This window comes from Polyodon spathula, chromosome 7, assembly GCF_017654505.1.
Source record: "Polyodon spathula isolate WHYD16114869_AA chromosome 7, ASM1765450v1, whole genome shotgun sequence".
In the NCBI taxonomy this organism is placed as follows: Eukaryota; Metazoa; Chordata; class Actinopteri; order Acipenseriformes; family Polyodontidae; genus Polyodon; species Polyodon spathula.
The window spans coordinates 15,222,489-15,243,090 of record NC_054540.1 but is presented as its reverse complement, the minus strand read 5'-3'; the positions used below and the strand labels follow the sequence as shown (position 1 = coordinate 15,243,090).

The window sequence follows — 20,602 nt, the reverse complement described above, 5'->3', positions numbered from 1 at the left end:
TTGCTGGAGGCCGTGTTCTATGTTTCTGAATGAGATTGATATGCTTTTCTGCAGGGATTCCGAGGGTTACCGGGTCGTATTGGCACTACGGGTATAGATGGAGAAAAGGTAGCTTTAAAAATGCACTGTACTTTTTTTTCTTCTTTTTTCTGTTTCCTATTCCCATATGTAATTTGTTAAATCATCTCCTGCACCATTGACATCCATAACTCCTGCTCATTATAAATCTACTTTAATGTGGAAAATTATATATGTAACACCTGAACTTCCCTGAAAGGTATGTGTGTGTATAAGAACTAAATATATAACTTAAAAATAAATATGTGGCTCTCATTTCTCATTAATATATAACTTTGCAACGAGGTGCAAGTGCTTAATTGCTTGGGGTGGGTGGTATATACAGCTGACAAGATGAGCTTCTATGCTGTTGTACAATAATGCAAGTTAGCGTGTCATAGCTGCATTTATTTTCAGTATCAGAGGGGCCTTTTTAGACGTAGATGCATGCTTTATATGAACTCAAGAGTCTTTTAATATGTTGGTGACAGCTTATTGTCTAATCACTACCTGTCTTATTGTCAAGGGTGACAAAGGGTCTCCTGGGAAGCCAGGAATACCAGGATCAGATGGACTGCCAGGGTTAAAGGTTAGTAAACTCATCAAACTTAATTTTAATTGCCAGACAGATAATCCCTTAGGAGAGGTGAGAGTTAGAGGGGGGAAATAAACTCTCAGTACCTTAATATAATTCCTAATTACACTTCTCTGCCATTCATTATAGTTCCAGTCAAACATATTGAGCTTGCCTGTGACTCAACAGTGTTTTCACAATGAACAGAAAACCCCATTTAAAAAAGGTCAATTAGATTCTGTAACTTTTTGGCTAGGGTCGAACTTAATTTATCTTCATATTCTCTGAAAGAGGGCAATTCACTGTACCTTAAATGGCAGTCCATTATGCTGTCATGACAGGTGGCATTTTATTTTCTCACAACTTCATGGTTTAACAAGTCTAATAGAGGCCAGAGTTCATATTGAGACCCAATATGTCTGAGGCTCCAGCTCCTCGCTCTAACTGGTGTGCCATACTGCTTACATGTTTCATATGTGCAAATGCAGGAATCAATCTCTACATCTATTCTTTACAAAAAATGTAATCGTCAGCTGTACATTGTCCATCACTGTGTTATGAACCTGTTGAGATGATGCTGCAATAGTGAACACTTTTTAAATTTTAGGATTCACTTATTTAAATCTCTGTTCCACATGTCTCCATGCGGGTCTTACTTAAATAATTATTAAAATTATTGGACTAAACTTAAAAAAAAAACAAAAAAAACATATATACTGTAAAAACCGATGTATAGGCTGTACTGGTATATAAGACGCCCCTCCCCTCCCCTTTTTGGGACAACAATTTCAGGAAAACGCCTATAGGTCACAATGGTGTATAAGTCACGCCCCGCTTTTTAGAACCCCCTAAAAATACCTAGAAAATAGACTTATACAAAGGTTTTTACAGTAATATTGTCTAATATTATAGCTTGTTTCAGTATTACCAGTTTTATTTCTTTGTCTTGTCCATTATCTTTCTTTGTGAAATGAAAAGCAAACAAATGTTATATGCCATTGATAATCACATTTATTATTACCACTTACTATTACTCTATTGCAGGCAACTAGGATTGCATGTTCTCTGTTGTCTGTACTAATCAAAATTACAGTTGTGTCATCTAATACTGTGTATATGGAGACAAACTTAAATATATTCTGTAAGATCCTTTTTATAGCAATGCAAATTTTGCTCTTTTAGTTTGAAAATGTTCTATAAATCTTCAAATAACCAAATAAAAAATGACTCTGACCTTTACAGGGGTTTGTGTTAAAATCAGCTCTTGAGAGAATATTATTACTAGTTTGTACTATAGGGCACAAATGCAATGATATTACATTTTGCATTGAAATAAAGGCACATGAAGAAAATGCATAAAATAAAGTGAAAATTATTTAAATCAGCAACAAACACATTTGCTGCATAACATTAAAGCATTTTGTCATTATTGCACATATGTATAACCTGATAATAATGGTAATAATACTTTTTCAGGGGAACCAAGGAAGCCCAGGGTTGAATGCAACACCAGGAATACCAGGAGAGAAAGGAGAGAAGGTTAGGAAAATCATTTTGCTTTTTTTAGGATCCAGGAAAGACACCTTTCCTTCCACCTCAATTGCATTTAGTCAAATACTTTGTCTTTTTTATACTGTTAGGGTGTCTTACTGAGTTCAGGAGCTGCTCTTCTGTCCTACCTGCCAGCAAAATATTACATCTTGTGATCTGCCACTTAGGATCAAATTATTTATTTTTTTAAACGTATGATTAAAAAAAAAAAAAAAGTTTAGTGATTGTTGGTTGGTTGGTTTACAATATATACTCTTCAAAAAAAGAATACACATAGGTGTTTTGCTGTACTTTTTATAGCATTAGTATGGAAGTTTGTATAGTATAATAGACAATTCCAAAGAATGTTAACCTGTACAGACATCATTAAGACATTCAATAAAGCCACTTTCAAAGGTAAAACAAAGTTGAAGGTCAACATAAATCAGTAACGGCCTGACATTTCCTGCTCATGGATCAAATCAGAGCCTGGATAACATGCCGGGGAATGGCAACCCACTCTTGCTCGAGTGGCTGGAAAAGTCTTTGTAACGTCTGTGGCTCGGGGTGACGTCGTCGCACATGTCGATCAAGCTTGTCCCACAAATGCTCAATGAGATTCAGATCTGGTGATCGAGATGGCCAGGTAAGCACTTGAACATTGTTCTGAGTGAGGAAAGCTGTGGTGACCCGGGTTGTGTGCGTTGTGCATTGTCATGCTGGAAAATGATGTTGCGATGTTTCATGAATGGGATCACAGGATGCCGTATGATCTCATGACAGTCATGCTGAGCTGTCAGGTTGTCTTGAACATGAAGGTTGGTTCTGCCACTGTCTGAGATTGCTGCCCACACCATGACACTCCCACCACCAAATCTGTCAACCTGTTGGACACAGTTGGCCGCAAATCGTTCATGACATCGCCTCTATACCCGTGCTCTTCCATCTGCAAGTCGAAGCAGAAATCTGGATTCATCACTGAACATCACGTTTCTCCATGTTTGCATGGGCCATACTCTGTGATTATGACACCAGTGAAGTCATAGTCGACGATGTTGCGGCGTAAGAATCCCTCCTCTAACTGGTCTTCTTGCTTGGATACCTGCCTCCTGTAGGCGGTTTCTGACAGTCTGGTTGGAAATTCTACACATGTCTTGGTACTGTAGATGTTGTAGAGGTTGCAGTGGTGAACTTGTCATGTAAATGATGTAGGGGTATAAATCTGTCCTGGGCTGCCGTCGTCACATACGGTCTACTGGATCTTGGGCAGTCAAGTGTTGTTCCACGTTGCTGGAATATTTGCCAAAGTCGTCCTATAGTGCTCTGGGAAACATTCAGATGCCGTGCCACGGTGGACTGAGATTAGCCGGCTTTCAAATGTCCAATAGCATTATAATGTTGAGCCTCAGTAAGTCTAGGCATAACTTAAAATGTGTCTACAGAAAACATCAATAAGACATGCAAGCTGAGAACCCTCCATTTTTATAGCCACATCTTGGCATGTTGCACCTGCCGTGAATGCATGTGAATGTTGCAAGTCTTAAGCAAATGGTGTTAATTTTTGAAATATTCACGTGTTTTAGCATTTTAAATCGTGACAATGTGACACTGTCAGCAAAACTTGTTTAAATAAAATGCATTTTTTTTTACTAAGTTTTGTTGCAATTTGTAAGAGATTGAAGAAAACATTTCTGCTATGCGTTTTTATTGAAGTTTATAATTACTGTATATGAATTCCATGTGTTTGAGACATCAATGTAAAAACCTGTGAACTCATTTAGAGAGCAGTAACACATGTTACATAACTGTATACTGTAGAATCTGTAGCTTAAAAACATAATGGAAGGAAACCAAAACAATCAAAATGTACATGTATGTTTTTATCTAATAAAAAAACCCTCAGTGCCGGGCATTAACAGGAAAGTTGACCTTGTCACCTTCCAAACATGGTGCCTTCTAATGATGGTTCAAATGAAATTACTGGCTCAAGTTTCCTTTTGTTTTGCTGGCACTGATATGCATTAGATATAATGCTAACATAAAGACTCTTTGGCAAGCAAATATAACTAAAGAGTAGGCCTTGAACTCATAATCAGCACACCTTAACACAAACTTAACAAAAAATAAACCAGTGCAGGCACATACAGAGGGTCCTTGTAATCACAGTGAAATGCTATCTGAAACATATAAGAGTATTTTACACTGCACAACAAAGGGTTTGTATAAAACCCATAAGAGTGTAGGGTTATTTTATATTTCTGGTTTATTATTTATTCTTCTGTACCGAGAAAGTACAGTTTTGACAATGCCTATTTAGGGCTTACTGTCAAGGGCACAAGATAAGTGGGGACAGAATCCCATGACATCAGAAAAAACGTATCATGCGAGGACAAAAACAACTGGAGCCATGCCAGGTCCTCGTCTCTCGCTGTGTATTATCTGCTTAATGCAACATATGTTTAGCCACATATGCAGAAATTAGCTAAACTGGTTATTAATAACCAAATATGGACATTGTTTATATTTGAAATACGCATGTCTCGTACTTTGAGATGAAGCTCGCTCATGTATAAATGATGACACAGCCAAGCTTCCGGGACTCAGGTTTAAACCATACCTGTTTAAATTACATTTAAATTGCATGTATCACAGTCATAGTGATAATACTGTACTCCTTAATAAAGAAAATGCTAATGATTATTTACCAACCTGCATGGGTGCTGGGCTAAGTCTATTTAAAAGCAGTCCACAAAAATGTCAATATAAATGAAAAGAAGTGTGCTCTCCCTGGTGAACAATGCTTGAACCGCATTCATCCCTTATACATGGGTATATTAATTTAACTTCATTTATATTTAAAATGCAATAATAATAATAATAATAATAATAATAATAATAATAATAATAATAATACAGATGATGCCTTCGGTTCTGAACATTTACCTGCACAAGGCATTTACCTGCACAAGGAAAGCTTTACCAGACAGTAAGGTCCTATTCTTTGGGTCCTCTTGCTTAATTATAGCACTGCTTTTAAAAATGTCCAAAAAAACAAAAATATGATAACTGTTCAGTTATTTAATAACAACATTGCACCATCTCATAGTCTGTTGGCAGCAAAGCAGAACTACAAAATATAAAAATACCAAATCCCAGTACCACACAGAAGATGGACAGCTATCTTACAGCATGTTATATGACGCCTTTGTGAAAATAAAAATCTATTTTGTTGTATTGTTCAATATAAAGGATGGCTATTAAGTCACCTTGCTAATTGATGTATAAAATAATGAAACCTGGAGGCACCAAACAATGATATAAAACCTCTAAGTGAAAAAGTAGGAATATAGCTCACTGATATTAGTGTTATTGCAATGGATGCTCAAATTGACCATCATTCATCTTCCTTTTTTCGAACATTTCAAAATGTCAGAATGCAGCACTTCAACATGTATTCGTATAGCAATGCTAAGCATAGATGACTTGCAAAGTGGAACATTGTGTTTCTTTTTCTGCTATAATCCCGCCTGCATTCGTAGCTTCCAATGGCTTAAGTTTGCCTTTGTGAGGCTGATAGGCAAGTGGTTGTGCAAGACTGGCCTTCAAGTCAGTATTCTTTTCTACAGAGTTCTGCAGGGTTTCCTGGATTTCCTGGTTTTAAAGGTTATGCTGGATTACCTGGAAAACATGGAGAAATGGGAAAACCTGGACCAGTAGGAGCAAAAGGAGAACCTGGACCAAAGGTATTTTATTGGTCGCAATATAATCTGCTGTGTTACAAACAGTTATGTTTTTTTAATATCAATATGCATTATATGGAAGTGTCATGAAATGACTTTAATTTTGTTTAGACAATCAGCTGTGCTATTATGGTAGTGTAAAATATAGTGTCACTCATTATGACTGTGCTGGAGAACAAATTCATTCTTGTTGCTTGAAGTATAAAAATGCAGATAAACATAATATATTCAACCAGAAGTACCGTAAGAGTGATTCATTGTCAAGGCCTGTGATTTTAGATGGATACTGTAGATGTTTAATGAGAGGATTATGATTCCAGGTTCTTGCTGTCATGAGCAAATTACTGAAATATATTTTAAGGGATCTGTTTTAGTGAGGACAATTTTGCAGTCCATTTCTGGCTGGAATCTGGATGAAGTGGGTACAGTACAAGTGTTTTACAAAACATTGTTCATGGAAACAAACATTAGAAACACTGTTTACTTATGTCACTCCCAGAAACAATGCCAGGCTTAAAAGAAGTGTCTGTCACAAAAAAAGTCACTTCTTACACTGAATCACTCTAAAATGACTCTAAAGACTGAAGACTGAAACTTTTTTTGTTGAAATATGTGTTTATTACATTATTAATGGAATTGACAGATGGTTACATAAACATATCTTTTTTTTTAAATATATGCTGAAGTGTGGTATGTCTCCCATCTGCACGGAACATGTTACTGACACATTTTACTGGTCTGCTATTAATCCATGTATTTTTTAATTTAAACCAGACCCCAAATTAAAGTGCTGTTCAGGTAGCTGGAATTTTAGATTTTTAATTGCCTTACTGATTTGCATACTTTTCAGGGATGGCTAACTCACTGAAAACGGTTTGATCTTTAAAAAAAAAAAAAAAGTTTTGAATTAAATTTACATTTCTCTGACAGGAGGTAGGGTCAATTATTTATCAAGATTAACATGGATAAACAAGTATAGCCCATCTACTTTGGCTTCAGTGCTTTGAGCAGGACAGTGTATGTGTCATGTACAATGGGATGCTTCAGGTAAGTGGTACTGCAGGCATCTGTTTAAAGATCTTTCTATGAAAGAGCTGGCCCATGATTTACCACACACACATACATCTAGTTATGTAGCACTGTACTGCACCCACATATTATTTGTTGTGTGTGGAGTTTGTATTTGAGCATCAGGTGTGCTATTCCTAACACCATAGCAGAACCCAGGTTTACTTTTATGAAACCTGAAGATTAAATTCAGTTCATGTTTGAACTGGGGTCTGAAACGAAAAACTGCCATTTTCATTCTCTGAATGTATGTCTCATGAAGAGTAAAGTTTTGGAACCCAACAGTAGTATTATTCAGTACCTCCAGTGTCAATCAATTTGAAATACTGTAAAAACCTTTGTATAAGTCTATTTTCTAGGTATTTTTTTAAAAGGGGGAGAGACTTATACATCAGTGCGACTGATACCCTAGTTTTTACGGTAATTATTGAAGACCTAAGGTACTGAAAGAATCCAGGGGGGAATAGGTAAAATGCTGGGGTTTTTTTTGTTTTTTTTTACAGGATTCTTAGAGCCTTTAAAAGGTTTGCCAAGATTAAAAAAGAATGTTCCTCTATGAGGCAACAGAATATAGCTAATTAAACAGATTGAAAGAATTGACTTCCCACACTTCTAATTAAAAATGTGTTACTTGAAACTAAGTAATTGACAAAAATCTATTAGGGATAGCACAGTTAACGTATGTATCGTTGTGTGGGTGGCAGATGGAATAATTGTACTGTAGGAAATCCGGTACTAATTTGATGGAAATTTGCAGAGTTTCAAAGGCGGCATTTTGCAAAATTCTGCTTTGAACTATGATATTGAATCTATTGAGGAAGGTCAGGAAAAATAAAAAAAAGGTCATCTTCCCTTTAAAATATTCAATATTTTCAGGGAAAATTACACCATATGACTGTGATATTAAAATCCTCCAAGCATGTATAATCTGCATACCACTTTCAAAATGTCTGTTTCTAAGATTTAGAAAATCAGCTACTTGGCACTATCAGAAATGCCTGCCGTATAGTGGCAACATTGATATGTTTCTGATACTGTTGTAACTAAAATACACTTCATACCACTAACATAGTTAATGCATTCCTGTGGTTATTACATCTTTAGACAGTGATAAATGCTCCATTTTGTATAATTCTGTATTAGCAATAATATTAGTAATGTTTTACCCCTACTTAAATATCTGGTGCTTTCACAAGGCTATTTTAAAAACAGAACACTTTATATAAAATGTAAAGCAAGATCTCTAATAGTTGTATTTAATATATACAACACATTGTATAAAAAAAAGAAAGTATACAATCATATTCTCTATATATTTTGTGTTTTACAGGGTAATCGTGGCAAAAGGGGAAGAGCCAAACCATGCCAGCGAGGAGAACCAGGAACCCCAGGGTCAAGAGGAGAATATGTGAGCGTTCTTCACTGCAAACACAAACAAAATGAAAAAAAAAGAAAACTTCACTAAGATTCTCTCAAGAGTGTGGTCGAGCAGTGCTGTGATGCATTGCAGTTAGCTCTATAACTGCATGTGGAAACTAGTCTGACTCTTTTGCACAGAAGTAGCTGGTTTGCTCCCAGCCTTCACCTGTGTTATGTAACTACCTCCATAACACAGGCATGCTGTTTATTTTAACAAAGCAGCAAATATTGTGCTGGGATAGATTGTTCTTTTCATTTCTATTTCTATAAAAATTGAAATGATGCTGGCATACAGTATATAATGTGACACACTGTAAACATGCTTGTTTGTTTGTTAATTTGATTCATTTGTGTTGATTCCTTGTTTTGTCAGGGTGAAACGGGTCCAGAAGGGCTGAAAGGAGAAAAAGGAGACCCTGGACTCTCAGTAAGTATTGGGATCTTACAGTTTCTACTGTAACCAAAGCTCTGTGAAAGGTACTGTACAACAAACATGTCAGTTTTTTGCCAAATGAAATAATTCCTTGAAAACAGTTATTTGACAAGGTTAAATGGGTTGAATTATGAATTCTAAACTAATAAACTGTATTCAGTAATAAGTTTAGAAGCATGCGAATCATTTTGTCAGTGCGTGAAGATATTATTAGCATAACATTGATTATAATGTAGTTATGCATGACAACAAATTTATTTTCAGAACGGGTGTGTGTGTGTGTGTGTGTGTGTGTGTGAACAATTATACAGTATTCCAGTATACATACCCCCCCCCCAAAAGTTTTGTAATTAAGAAATATTAGATGTAAAATGTCTCATTCATAAAGAGCTCATTTTGTACTTACATTTAATTTCTACGACCCACATCTGTTGATACTGTGGTTATCAGTTATCTGCTGATCTCAACAGAATGATGTCCTTCAAAGTGTTAAACTGTATCCACACTGGACAAGTCACTGCAGTCAAATAGGAGTATCCACACCTGCAGCGAGCAATGTCGCTTTAAAATAGAACCTGTTTCTATTTATTTTTTTAGGTTGGGTGACTGGAATGAAACTGACCAATCAGAAGCAAGGTTAACACCCTTGACACACATTAAACATGCACCTCAAAACACGTCACGGCTCAAAACATGTCACGACTCAAAACAAGTCACGACTCAAAACAAGTTAATCACGGACAACGAAAAGTTAACTTATGAGGTGCAGCAGTATTCATTATTATATGATTGCAAATTGAACATTACAAAGACATCCAGGAGAAAGACAATGCCTGGGTGGCTTGCAGGTGGTGCACTTAGCAGCACCGAGACATTTTCTTTCCAATTATGCAAGTTGCATAAAAATAGGTTTATTAATAAGTAAAAATAAACCGGAGCAAACATGCAGTCTACATATCCAGCATTTAAATGAAAAATGTGCGCTTTTGCTGGCTTTTAAAAAAGGTCAATAAATGGTCCCGCATTCTCACAGTTTAAACATGTGATCTAATATTAGACAATGGATTTATTTGGTTAGTTACTTTGTTTGTTTGTTTGTTTGTTTTTATGATAAATAACATTTTGTTCACTAAATTGTTCTGTAGCACAAATCCATGACAAGAAGGTCTTTGCATAAGCATAAAGGGTCTACTGCAGCGTACCAGCGACTTAAAGTGGACTAAAATGCATCTAGCAAATCCTGCAGCTGTATACTAAGTTAGTCCTGACCGCAGTGCACCAAACTGCTAACCCTGAAAACTGGTTTAGCTGACCTGAACAAGTGGAACAAGTTAGACTGGTAGTGAGGACTAACCCATAATAAGCCATTACAAATGCGGATGGAAATTCACAATTTAAAGTGTAAAGACAAACTTGGACATTTAGGTGTACATTGTCATTACTAGCATTCGATAAAAATAAAATACAAAAAACTACATTGAAGATATTGAACAAATGTAGAACTTAACGTTCAGTGTCAAGCAGCAATAGGTTACCGGCAAGTAAGCTTTTTTATTATTTAAATACACAGTATCTTATCGTGCCGCACTTTATGAAAGTTTTTACAATATTTTAATGAAAAAAACGAAACTAATCTTCAGAACACTTTGTTCCACAATCATAATAAATTAGACAAAAAGGAAAAGGGTACCTCATTGCTATAGCAGTTTATTTAAACTACTGTATACATTAACTGTCTACCTAAGAAAATGAAGAATTGCGTAATATAGCACAATTTACTAAGGTACATTATAGCATTACATAGTGCAATTGTCAATTTTATTAAGGATAGTTCTGTGACTCTGCCAGCGAACCTTACTGAACAAATGCTTCAAAGGGTTCAGACTGAGGTTCAAAAGGCTTCACTTTTCACTTCACTCTTTTTTAGATGACATTTCAGAGAATAATGACGCAGTCTTTGTGTTAAAATGTGTTGTACAAATGTAGGACGAGCAAGTGTACTAAGTTAGTTTTATACTTCATAGTACTAAGTTAGTCCACCTGAACAGGATCATTTGGTACGCTGCAATCAGGATCTTGTTTTGTCAGAATCAAGTGGACTAAACCTGCTTAATCCACTAGTTAGACACATCGAGTGGACTAACTTTGGTACCCTATAATCGACCCCTATTGTCCAGCTGACTTCTGACAGATGTACTGGGCTTCAAATCAGACCACTACTACTACTGGTACCACAAAAAATATATACTGTATATACTACGACTACAACTGTACAATTACAGAGAATAATAATGATAACAATAAAACGATTGGATATATAGGGATGTTCATTAACTCTGATCTATAGATATTACAAGTCTAACCTTTATTTTACAATGGAGTTGCTGGAGGGCACGGTGGTAACCTTTTATCAAAACAAGCCCTGTTTTGTAGTGGGACAGCCCATCTCTATTATGTCCAATAGGAATGCATTGGCGGGGTCATGTATTTGTTTCCAGTCTTTTGTTTGGATCGTTTCCAAGGCATGTCTGGTGTGGATGCAGCCATAATAGCACTAGTTATTTTGTTTGTTTTTTTTTTTTTCTGAAAAGAGAAAACCTGAACTAAATACAGCATTCAAATGAATTTGCTTTTAGATGAATGAATGTTTTCATTTTAAAAAATGACACTGAAGTCAAAGGCTTGGTAAATTCTACCAAATGTTTTGTAGTGCTTTAATGGGAAAACACAGTTTCGGAAACAAGATTAAGAAAAGCACTCAGGCTATACCATAATCAACATGACTCATTAGTCACTCCATATAATCAAGTTGTTCATCCATAACTATTCTCAGAGGTATTAAAACAACAAAATGACATTCCACTGTAGGTATTAAAGCACAAGTAGGGGGTTGTCATGTAATGTGGTATAAAAACATATTAATTCAAGTGTTATATGACTTGCATCAGGTAAGGAAAGACTGTAAATGGCACGTACCAATTCAGAAACAATGTGGATGTGTACAGACAAATCTGGCTATTTAATTATTTAACAAACACTGTTGGTTGCTACAAATTCTTGAATTACCCTTCTACAAAGCTCAGCTGTCCGTCGGGACAATCAGTTATTCATAAAACCACTTTCATTAAGACATATCTACTGTATATTGTTAGTGAAAAGTCGAGGTTACATGACAAATTAGATATTTTATTTATTTTGTTTTTATTTAGTGTGTCCAATTATTATTTTTCCCACGATTTTTGTCCTAATTTGGAATAATCGCATGGTATAGTTTTCAAAATGTTTCACATTGTTTTAGTTGAGTTTTGGTCCAGCTTTTACCCATGCCTTCCAGTAAATTAGCATGCCCAGCTGTTGTCTTAAATGGATAAAGTAACTTGTGGCCACTTACTTATAACCAGTTGGTCCTCGTAATCTCAAAAGTAAGAATTTAAAAACATGTTAAAGTGCATGTACTGGTTAAAATATTTGCGAAAATGTATTGGATTATAGCTAAATCAATTTGAAACACTGATATGATAAATGTTTGGTATGTTTGTGCTAAATGAAGCTAGTTATCATGTTCTCCATTTAGAGTGTGACAGGCAGAGATCTATAGAGTGACAGACACAATTAGGCAAAACTATGCAAGAGAAAGACTGACGTGACTTAACCAGTACAGGTATGTTTCAGTCAAAAAGCAGCATTACAGTTATCGTTAGCAGTTCAAATTGCCCTTCCTGTTGGACTCAACAACTACTGTATGTACTGTAGCACTGTAATACATGCTATACTGCATTTATACAGAGGTGGTTTATTAGGGTTAGACGTGTCTGAGACAGATAACTGTTTTAGGCGTAACTGTTCTCACTGTAGATGAATATATAAAAAATTTGATATGAAATAATGGCATCTTACTGCAGAAGCATATTTATAATAGAAAAACGTTTTCTTTTTTTTAGCTAACATTATTTCTTGTAATTCTGTACAGTTATTGCAGTCTAATTGTTAAAGTATCAGAACTATAAATAGCATCATAAAAATACAGGTCTCCATGCTCTGTCAGCCTCTGGTTTTATTTCAATAAGTGTATCTGATTCGTCCCCAGGTCGAGAATCTTTTAGATTTGATGCTACGTAAGAGATACCATTTGTCACCGCTTATCAGAACATAATTAATTTTAGATTTTATTTTCATGTTAACTTTCGCAAGCAATAGGTTTTACAATAGGATATCAACTAGGCATTACGTGAAGATGAGTTTTATATGCTTAATACACTGATTTTTAACCTGCCGTTTACAGCAGTCATCTACATGCATTGTTAGCCTACACGCAAAACCCTGAATAATGAGTAGGCCCGCCGGTAATTATAGAAGCGAAAAGTAGCTTGTCGCCATGACACTGTTGCAAATGGTCCTTTAAAAAGGAAAACACCACTGTAGTCTGTCCTCAGTTCATTAACTGTGCACCACCCACAATGATACTTATATACCACACAATGATAATACTGTAGATCGAGGTTACGCGTGAAACTTATATATATATATATATATATATATATATATATATATATATATATATATATATATATATATATATATATATATATATAAAAGTTTCACGCATTGGACCTAGATCTACAGTATTATCATTGTGTGGTATATATATATGTGTGTGTGTGTGTGTTCGTGTTTGTGTTTTAATTGACATATTTGATAATTTGTCAGTGTATTCTTATTTGGTGTAGGAAGAAGACGTAAAGCATCTAATCATGAAAGAGATCAGTGACAAATGTGGTGAGTAAAAATAAAATGACAGCTGGTAATTTGAGTGTGCTGTATGTAATGCTGATGTAAATTGAAAAAATTTGATTTCCTGCACAAACCTACATACGGTTGTGTGAGGTGCTTCCAGTATATATGATTACCTGTTAATCTCACCACCAGATTTTTTTTTTTTTTAAATGTCAGAGTAAGTATCAACACAAGCCTGCTGAAATAAATCTCACTTCACGTGTTTTCATAATGATCTCTGCTGTCATTCTCACCCACTTTATAGAATATTTTAAACAAAAAACAACTGACTTAAAATAAGTCACCAGTTCCAATTTGTATTATTTACCGGTAGTTCTGAGAAACAACATTCTGTATAGCTTATACAGAATCTTATCATGTCTAGAAATTACAACCTACATCAGGGTAAAACAAAAACATGTCCACTTGACCTGTATACAATAAATTAAATCAACGATGTATCCATATCTATTTGATTTTATTCAATATATATTTTGATCTGACTTAGTGATGGAAGCTTAATTTTTACTATATGTATACATTTACACACAATTTTATTTGGCTACTAATTATCTGGGTACACTACTGACAAAATAATATTTGATGTGAACAACATTTTTCATTTCACTCCCTCCTGGTGGAGCCATGTTTTAGTCAAAGGATTTTTATATTCCTCTGCTCTTTCTCTTGGTTATGGTTGTCTTGACAACCTCTTTATAGTGAACCAACATATGGTATACATTGCATACAGCATGGAGTAAAGGGGTCTTTGTGTATCCTAAATATCAATAAAAAAAAAAATTGCCATAAAACATAGATGCAAATGTAAACAAAGCTCTCTTGGCATCTCCTCATTAGCATACGGACAGCATGAATTGTTGGGTGGTGTCCAGAAACAGCTCAGCAGTGACTTGCGCCTCTCTGTAATTGCTTATTTTGTGGAATTCTTCATCTGCTATAATTTTCAGCTGTGATTCATGCTGAAAAGGAAAGGAACTACCACTGGCTAGACCATCTGGTGTTCCCTATTACAAAGTATGGATGCAATGAAGCAGAAGTATTATTAAATATAACAATGCATACAAAATTGTTATTTTTTGTACCTCTGTCAGGGCTCTAGCAATTCTGGGGGCCCTTACATAAATAAATAAATAAATAAATGGGTGCCATGGCCATTATTACCATGAAAAAAACAGTTTGTCTTGAGTATGCGCCAGTGTAGAAGGGGTGCATATTTTTAAAAGGGGCAGTGGGGCACGATAGAAAACTTCAAACATCAGGTTATCAATACACGATCTAGAACTGTACATAAACATAAAAGCCATATTGTCTACTTTATAAGTAAACAGATTATGTTCTGTCTATACATAAGATTGATACCCTGTTTCAAGTAAAGTAAAAGTAAAAGCCAAGTAAAAGCTTTGAATTTGTGAGTTTCCTCCCAGGGGTTTTACAATTGCATTGGAAGCCATTTGGTAGAACTTTTGACCTTAACAGCCGTTATGTATGAACTAAACTAAAAGCAATTGCAATGCTACATCTCTATTTATTTCTTTGCTTTCAACAAAGGGAAAGACTTTCTTTTAGTTGTAAACTCTGTCAACCCAGACCAAGATCACAGTACAGATTTTGGGGAAAGGAAAAAAGGGTCCCTTACTCTGATTCAGCCATTTGTAAAGGATACTGAAAAAGAATATGAAGATGAAGAGGAGGAGGAGGAGGAGGAGGAGGAGGAGGAGAGTGTGCCTAATGCATTGGAGAGTAATGCAGAGCCGGAACAGGTTGACGTCCATGCTAATTTAACAGGTACATCATTCTTAAATAAAGGTTTTCTTCTTAGCATTTTGCACATGTAATGAGCAGTGTTGTATGAAGTACTGCTAGTACAGATTTTATTTATTTATTTACATTTGAATAGCACCTTTAACCAATATTCTGACCCGTGCAGGTGAAACAAGGTTAATAGGTTTCTGAAGGTGCTTGAATGGGTGCACCCTCAGCCACTGTCATCTTACATTAATACATATATCACCAAGGTCAAGGGGGAGGGCAGATTGTTCATAACTGTAGAAGATGCTAATATGGAGCAGAAGGCTTGCTTGTTTGTGCAGTGTTTAAGATGCTTGCTTGGGGATCGTGTGGTTGCTACTAATACTATGATACACAAAGCAAACGTTAGCCCTGGACTGAACAGAGTTCCAATTAAAAATGCACACACCATAGGAAATAACAATCACCAGTGAGGAATTGGCATTCCCCTCCTTTCCGTTTGGCTGCCTGGTACCCATCTAGGGGATTTTATTTAATTGCTCAGTGAAAACGTCTCTTACAAGCATGTGTCACTATTCCCCAGGATTCTTACATTCTTACCTGCACAGGGAAAAGTTTTTATTAGGGATTTCAAGTTCTGATCTCAAAAGCAAATCTAATTATTTTGATTTAAGTAGTGGTAATGTTTTTGTTTGTTTTTTACTGAATGAGGCAGTATCAAAGTTTCACTGCTGTATTATAAATTAACATCTAAATGAAGTAACTTCCTACTCAGTGGTGATTTTAGATTATTTTGAATAATGAAAGTGTCGATCAGACTGATCAAAGGGATGGAAAGCACAGCTGCTCTTACCCTCAAAAGAAAAGCTATATATCAACCTGAGACAGGGTTATAAACTCCTGTAACTTCCTGCTGTGAAAGGGTAGTTGTATAATGTCTATATGTTTGGATTTTGAAGTTCACATTTCTTGTTAATTATCTGTATAACGTTTTAGAAACAAATTATGAATTCAAAATTCTAATTGCATGTCAATAACTCAACTTTAATCAGTTAAATAAACTTGTGTTTCTGTGTTTTGCACCCTTTTATAAATCAGACTAAGGACACTATTATCAGCACACAGGTACTGTAGAATAAATGAATAATCTGACAACCTTACAAAATGAGTACTTATAAAGGATTCAGTTCACAATAATGTACAGTAATTATCTTGGAGTAAGTGTCACATTGCAGACATTTCCATGACATTTATTAAGTACTTGTTATCTTGGGAGAGTCATGGTGAGTCTGTAATGGACAATATTGAAAGTGTCAATTTATTTAATATGCATTCCTCATTATCCCTATTAAATGAATTTGTGTGCCGGTTCAGAAAATGAGTTGATAATGGAACAATCTCAGAGGAAGAAGCGGCTAGCTCAGAGCCTCTTAACAGGTAAAATGTCGCCTATTAACATTAATGTGTTGAACTTATACTCAAAATAAGAAAGATGTATTGTTTTAGCACAGAAAATCCTTTTTAAATACTTATGTATTAAACCTGTCAAACTAATGGCATTGTTGCAAAAGGTTACAGGTTACAGCTAAAACATTCTGTCTATCTATCTATCTATCTATCTATCTATCTATCTATCTATCTATCTATATATTGCAAAAGCAAGTTTAAAGCAAGTAGACAGTTAATTGGCTTTATTTGACTTTTTTAAACATCAGTTGTCCAGTTAAAATACAGAAGCTTCAAAGCCAGTCTAGTCATAGCTGGAATTTCCAACAAGGATATCGTGTACATTTTGTTAGGATCAATTAATCAGATGCTTGTTATTATATCTTATATAATGTTTCATTAATCTATCAAAATGATAATTAAACCTTTCTAAATGTTCTTTCATACAGGAATTTTTATACACCCTTGTAATCAACCTATGAATGAGGGGTCTTGCTTCCATTATACTCTACTCTGGTATTACCACCCAAAATCAAATGAGTGCAGGCCCTTTGTGTACGGAGGTTGTGGAGGGAACAGCAATAGATTCACATCCAAACAAGAATGTGATTTACAATGTAGGAAGGGAAAAAGAGGTAAGACCAGATTAACAACACTCCAACAGCTGAGAACATGAAGCATATGTGGAAGCTACTGTAAATCAAGTTTAGTACATTAGATCTAGCAATAAAAATGCTATCCATCTTCCTTAATTATAATCCAATGAATCATCAGCTAGCTTTAGAACTAAACATATATTTCCCTTATAATCCTTCAAAAACAAAACATTACTTTTTTTTAAAATTAGTGATTCGTTATAAAACAGATTGAAAAAACAATAATAACCCCAATCAGTGTATCTGAATATTGGAAATGCGAGCTGTGATTTATTTTTATGATTTCAGTGAAATGCTGTGTTTCTTTTACAGACATGCCTGGAAGGTGATCGGGTTCCAGCTTCATCACTTTATCAAGCAATTATGATATCTGCTTTATTGATGTTAAAGTGGTATGGAATAATAAGGGAGTCAATGTGTTAAAGACCGTCGGTATCATAAAACAACATCTCCTGATAGCACTGCACATCAAGGCTGCTGTAACACCTGAAATAACTTCCACATAATATAAAATACAAGTAAAACAAGTGCTGAAACATGCATTGCTCATCTGTATATAGTCAGTATTCCAAGCTCCATAAACCACTACAGCATATGTTGTGGCTGTTTGTGACCCCTCTCTACATTGTCTGATTTTTTTTTATATACAAAAAATGTGTTCTGTCTCAGAATTTCCTTTTTTTTTATTTATAAATAAAGGTCTGCTTTTATACACATTTGTAATTATAAAGGTACTACACATATAGTCAGTGGACACAAAAACTATTGGCACCAATTTCTGTGTAGTGTCACTGAAAATTCAGAAATAAATTATTACATTTTTATTTGAAGTTAGGGTAACAGGGTTCTACTGATCAAATATTACAAATTTGCATTACATTTCTATATGGATTTGACACATTAATGCTAATTTAACAAATGCAAAATGTTAAGTTTATTGTTAAATAGATTGCATTAACAAGTTGTAATAGAATATCTGGGAATTTAAATGTGTCATTGTATTGATGATTTAAAAAAAAAATTCTGAATGAAAATATGGAATATTACTGTAAGGATCTGACAAATGTATTTATCCTATTCGATTGTTTAACCAGGAAAAGGCCAAAGGCTCCTTGGTTTAAATACAGTTAGATTGCTTTACAGTTAGTTTGTTTGTTTGTTTTTCATTTTGCGATTTAAACTGTTTTTATTTGTATGTTTTATTTTTTACCTTTTGGAGTAGGAAGTATTGTGGACAACAAATTTCTCTTTATATTGAAAATTATTTAATAAACAAAAACATGTCACCTTTCTTCTCGTGTGCTTTTATGGGTTCTATACTGTACACAATGACCTTACCACAGGAGATGCATACACTGTAGTTGTGATGGGTACTTTACATCAAAGCAGTCCACCATAAGTGGATGGCCAGGCGTAATGCAAAGCGCAAGATGCCATGTTCTTGGGTTAGAGCCCAAGCAGGCTTGAAGCATCCGTCAATGAGGATCACCTGAAGCAGGCTAGCTATTGGCAGAAAATCCCAGCTGGTAAAAAAAAAAAAAAAAAAAAGATGCAAGTGTATTAGCTCAGCAGCAAGACAAACCCGTTGTGGCCTATTGTGATATTCTAAACAGTGGTGGATCTTCAAGGTAGTTGAATTTCTATGGATTACAAATATACACTACTCTCTTACCTACATGGCATTCATGTTATGGGTTTCCAAATCTGTCTTTTGTTTTTCATAATATATTTTTTTTAGTACAAAAGAATTGGTTAACAGTTTGGGCTCACAAAGGTTCATAGTCACAGGTCTCACCCTTGAAGACCAATGAAGCACACCCATTCACAGACAGAGATTGGGGCACCTTACATCATCTATAATCAAATCGGTCTGAACTTCTGACCCTGAGTGCGTTTAGCCGTTGACAAGTTTTTAATTACATTCTGCTATTGAGTTAAATGGTGTACCTGTATTTTTCTAAATCAGTTTGGTAACAATTAGGTTTCATAAAAGTTGTAAATTGATTATATTCGTGGACTGAATACATGGGAATAGTCTATACTATTACAGTGGTTAGCGTTTGTTTTTTTGGGGGGGCTTTTTTTAGTTTCTCTTACAATTTCGAGCAGGGGTCAATAAGCTTTTATTTTATATAGGCTACATTATTTTAAGATGTTAAAAAGAGGATTAATATGTCTCCCGGTAATTGTATTGCAAATTATAAATAAATAAATCCATTTTTAATAATAATTTTAATAATAATACAATTTCTAGCAATATTTTTTTATGGTACTGTAATTTATAAGTATTTCTTTATATAAGCAGTTAGGTCATAATATTAATATGTACATATGAATATGCTACTATACAGCATAGTGGTATAGCTCAAGTAAAATGTCTTTTTTTGCAGTACTGGTGCTGCTCTGTACAAACTAACTTTTTTTTATGATAATGGGTTAGTTTACAATTTTACCATAAAGTGACACTCTGTCCTTGAATAGGTATGTTGCTGGTCTTTTTAACAGCGAGGCATATAGCTATGAATCTTGATTACAGCCATAGTATACTTGCATTGTCTTAAATGTTAGAAATAGACATGAGTAAGTAAATACAAACACTTCATCAACTTTTAATTGGCAAAGTCAAAGGGAGTGTTACTGTGCACAGGGCATTTCACTTGTCATTTCATTATAACCCTTCTGGAAAGAGACATGTGGTGCCAAGGGAATCATTGAACATATGGCTGTAAGGCTTAATGAGCTAAATGTTAAGTTAAAAGATTTATCACCCACAGACTTTTAAAGAACACTTGAGTAATTAGTTTAATGAGAAGATATAAACAGCCATCATGCTCAGAAAGCAGTACACTTGCTTGAACATCACAAGAAAAAGTTTTGTGAGTTTAAAGAGACAATGAGAAATCAGTTAAGGTGCCTAGGTAACCCTCTCCCCACACACACTAAACACGCCTATCTATTTCTAACCACAGTCTATGCAATAGACACTAACATCAAGTAATACATAATAATAAGCTGAATCAGGTTTATGTACAGGAAAATACATTTGGGTTTTATTCAGGATCTGTTTGAACGCTTACAACAGATGAGCCCTTTTCATATGTTGTGTTTTTGTGTATTTTTTTATTATATTTATTTA

The 20,602-nt window shown here is 34.9% G+C and overlaps 1 protein-coding gene across 1 annotated transcript in view; it reads left to right on the top strand.

The window, feature by feature from the left end:
- Window positions 1–18,746, top strand: part of col7a1l (collagen type VII alpha 1-like) — a 116,628-nt gene extending 97,882 nt beyond the window's left edge. Inside the window, exons 96-106 of the mRNA XM_041256244.1 lie at window positions 55–108; window positions 584–646; window positions 2,108–2,170; window positions 5,788–5,904; window positions 8,300–8,377; window positions 8,762–8,815; window positions 13,549–13,597; window positions 15,164–15,399; window positions 16,732–16,801; window positions 17,260–17,445; window positions 17,779–18,746. Of these exons, the coding sequence (XP_041112178.1) occupies window positions 55–108; window positions 584–646; window positions 2,108–2,170; window positions 5,788–5,904; window positions 8,300–8,377; window positions 8,762–8,815; window positions 13,549–13,597; window positions 15,164–15,399; window positions 16,732–16,801; window positions 17,260–17,445; window positions 17,779–17,795 (987 nt within the window). The 3' untranslated portion in view covers window positions 17,796–18,746. The remainder of the gene's footprint in view (window positions 1–54; window positions 109–583; window positions 647–2,107; window positions 2,171–5,787; window positions 5,905–8,299; window positions 8,378–8,761; window positions 8,816–13,548; window positions 13,598–15,163; window positions 15,400–16,731; window positions 16,802–17,259; window positions 17,446–17,778) is intronic.
- Window positions 18,747–20,602: the final 1,856 nt, after the last annotated feature.